Genomic DNA, 2,950 nt, shown 5'->3' on the forward strand with positions numbered 1-2,950 from the left:
GACGAAATTCTATCATTTGGATGCATGAAACCTAAATGAGCGTAAGCACAGATTCATGTAAATTGTACCTTACGTTCTGTTTTGAAATTAATGCACATCATCCATGCTGGTTAAATCAAATATGACAAAAGTCAAACCCCTCGATAGGTGCAGTCACCTTCCCTTCGCCGCATTTTTCTCCATTTAATTATCTGCTGATGTTTACCGTCCTCTTTGCATAGCCCGGTCACGTGACCACATCTGGACCAATAACAGCGCCACATCTGCGCTCTTGTGCGCGTCAGAGTGGCTTTACTCTCCGGGAAGCAGTATCTCCCTTTTTTCAGTCTGAGGGCTTTTTAAAAAAGAGCCATAAGCTTCAATGTTGGATGCCGTGCTATGACAACGTCACTGCTCCTCCGTCCTCGCTGGGTCGACCCGTCGGTGATGTTCCTCTACGACAACGGCGGCGGTTCCGATGAAGTGAGCAAGAACATGGAGGGTTTTGCTGGTGGCAACTTTGCTGCGAACCAGTGCAGGAATCTGATGGCGCACCCCGCATCCCTGGCACCAAGCACGGCGTACTCGTCCAGCGACGTGCATACCTCCGGGATGGGCGAGCCTGTGAAACAGTGCAGCCCCTGCTCTGCAGCTCAGAATTCGTCCAGCGCGTCCCTGCCGTACGGGTACTTCGGTTACCCGTGCAGAATGTCGCATCACAGCAGCATAAAGTCGTGCGGAGCGCAGCCCCCCTCCGCGTATGGGGAGAAATACATGGACACGTCCGCCTCAGGCGACGATTTCGCCTCCCGGGCAAAGGAATTTGCTTTTTATCCAACGTATCCCTCTGGCCCGTACCAACCTGTCCCCAGTTACCTGGACGTCCCAGTAGTGCCAACTATCAGCGCGTCTTCAGAGGCCAGACACGAGTCTCTTCTGCCTATGGAGAGCTACCAACCGTGGACTCTCGCTTCCAACGGCTGGAACAGCCAGGTCTACTGCGCCAAGGAGCAGCCTCAGCCCGGACACATGTGGAAATCCTCCATACCAGGTAGGCATGTGCCTTACACAGAATCCATCCTTTACAGGAAGCAGCTTTTTGACAATTTAAGTCCGATAGTACACACAGCAAATCCAGTATGTATGGTGCAGTAGTACATGGCGTGTTGATAAAATCTCCCTCACTGTGGGAAGAACATCTCAAATGTATGACAAAACAAATGTAAGCGACAATACAGCAAAGGGCGTTAAAACGACTAGATTAATATGAGGACGCTTTAAAATGCGCTAAGTTGCGTTTTCCTTTGAGAAAATTACACAAATACATTTTTCTATTGTTTTATCAATCACTTATCATTAAAGAGTCAAGCCTGTCCAGTTGGTTTGAGGATTTCCCATTTTCATCAATAACCTCAAACATCATGAAATATTTTATTTTATTTAAAAAAAAAAGGTTGAAAGTGTGTCACTCAACTATTTACATTTTCTTTTTTTTATTTCGTGGGAGGGAAATTTTATTCTGAGAGTAAGTTTAGAGGCAGATTATCACATGTTCTTTTGTCTCTCTCTCTCTCTCTGTCTTTTTTTTCCTTCTCAGACGCAGTGTCTCACGCCGGGGGAGACTCCGGGTCTTATCGACGTGGAAGAAAGAAGCGCGTGCCATACACCAAGGTGCAACTGAAGGAACTCGAGCGCGAGTACGCCGCCAATAAATTTATCACAAAGGACAAAAGGAGGAGGATATCCGCTCAGACCAACCTGTCCGAGCGACAGGTCACGATATGGTTTCAAAACAGACGCGTAAAGGAGAAGAAAATCGTCAACAAGCTGAAAACTATCAGCTAGTTTCTTTTTCTTTTTTCTCTTTTTCTCTTTTTTCTTTTTACACATTTTTTGATTTTTAGATGACGGACAAAATCTATGGGAAATTAACACACACACACACACACACACACACACACACACACACACACACACACACACACACACACACACACACACACACACGGATTAGGGCAAGCAGCTCCTTCATGACCGATTATGATTCATATGTATGTAGGCAAATGTTTTCCCGGAGCTCCCCAGACAAACTTTCCGGACCCACCTCTTCCTGCTACTTGTTGTTAAATATTGTTCAGAGACTCAAGTGGGAGAAAAGAGAAAATGTATAGCTGCAGTAGGCGTGACTTCTTCTTCTTCTTCTTGTTAATATTATTATTATTTTCTTTTGGCATGCTCACTCTCAAAGTGACCTCAGGTGTGTGCGCCACCGAGCTACACCTTTATCTAGACTACAACTTTTTAACGAGAGTGATAAATGGAAGATTCACAGGAAGTGACGGTGTGACAAATTTGGACCTTGTGGGATGTTAAATATTAATCAATCCCGGCTTCTTCTTCTTCTTTTTTTTTTTAAACCTACCCACATGTTTAACTTGTATGAAGTGTAGTTTTATCATATGAATCCGTGCTCTCATGCCTATTCAGTCCATGGTGCAATTCTTATTATCATGCTTAGATAATCGTCATATGATATGACTGATGTGTGTTCATGTCAATCATAGCTTTTATAATGTGTGTGCGTATTCTTGTGTTTGTAAATAAGTGTAAAAGTAAATTCCGGCGTGATATCCAGGTTGTGTGTGAGTCCCAATATGTCGGCGTTAAAGTCCGTCCCAATAAAATATGGACTTGGTTGAATTTTATCTAAGTTTTTATCCTTTGAGTTTATTTGAGTGATTATAGCTCAATTTAATATAAACATTATTTTTCCTTTAAACGTATTTACCTTACTTAAGAACAAAAAAGAGCGAATTTTCCTTTTTTACGAAATAGGAATTTAAAATACGATGAAGGCCCGCAGATTTGCTGTAGAGACGCACAGCCAGCTTTTACAGTTATACTATCTCTTAGTGGCTTTGCTGGGTTTGAGGTGAACTTTATCCAGAAATGCTATATACAAATTCTATTT

The 2,950-nt window shown here is 43.3% G+C and overlaps 1 protein-coding gene across 1 annotated transcript; it reads left to right on the forward strand.

The window, feature by feature from the left end:
• Nucleotides 1-281: 281 nt before the first annotated feature.
• On the forward strand, nt 282-2,684 carry hoxa13a (homeobox A13a). The gene is made up of 2 exons (XM_005928643.3): nt 282-1,030; nt 1,577-2,684. The coding sequence occupies exons 1-2, from the start codon at nt 379-381 to the stop codon at nt 1,822-1,824; spliced, it is 900 nt and encodes a 299-aa protein (XP_005928705.1). The 5' UTR covers nt 282-378; the 3' UTR covers nt 1,825-2,684.
• Nucleotides 2,685-2,950: the final 266 nt, after the last annotated feature.

The sequence above is a fragment of the Haplochromis burtoni genome, unplaced genomic scaffold (genome assembly GCF_018398535.1).
Source record: "Haplochromis burtoni strain Fernald_Lab_line unplaced genomic scaffold, NCSU_Asbu1 Contig_116, whole genome shotgun sequence".
Taxonomy (NCBI): Eukaryota; Metazoa; Chordata; class Actinopteri; order Cichliformes; family Cichlidae; genus Haplochromis; species Haplochromis burtoni.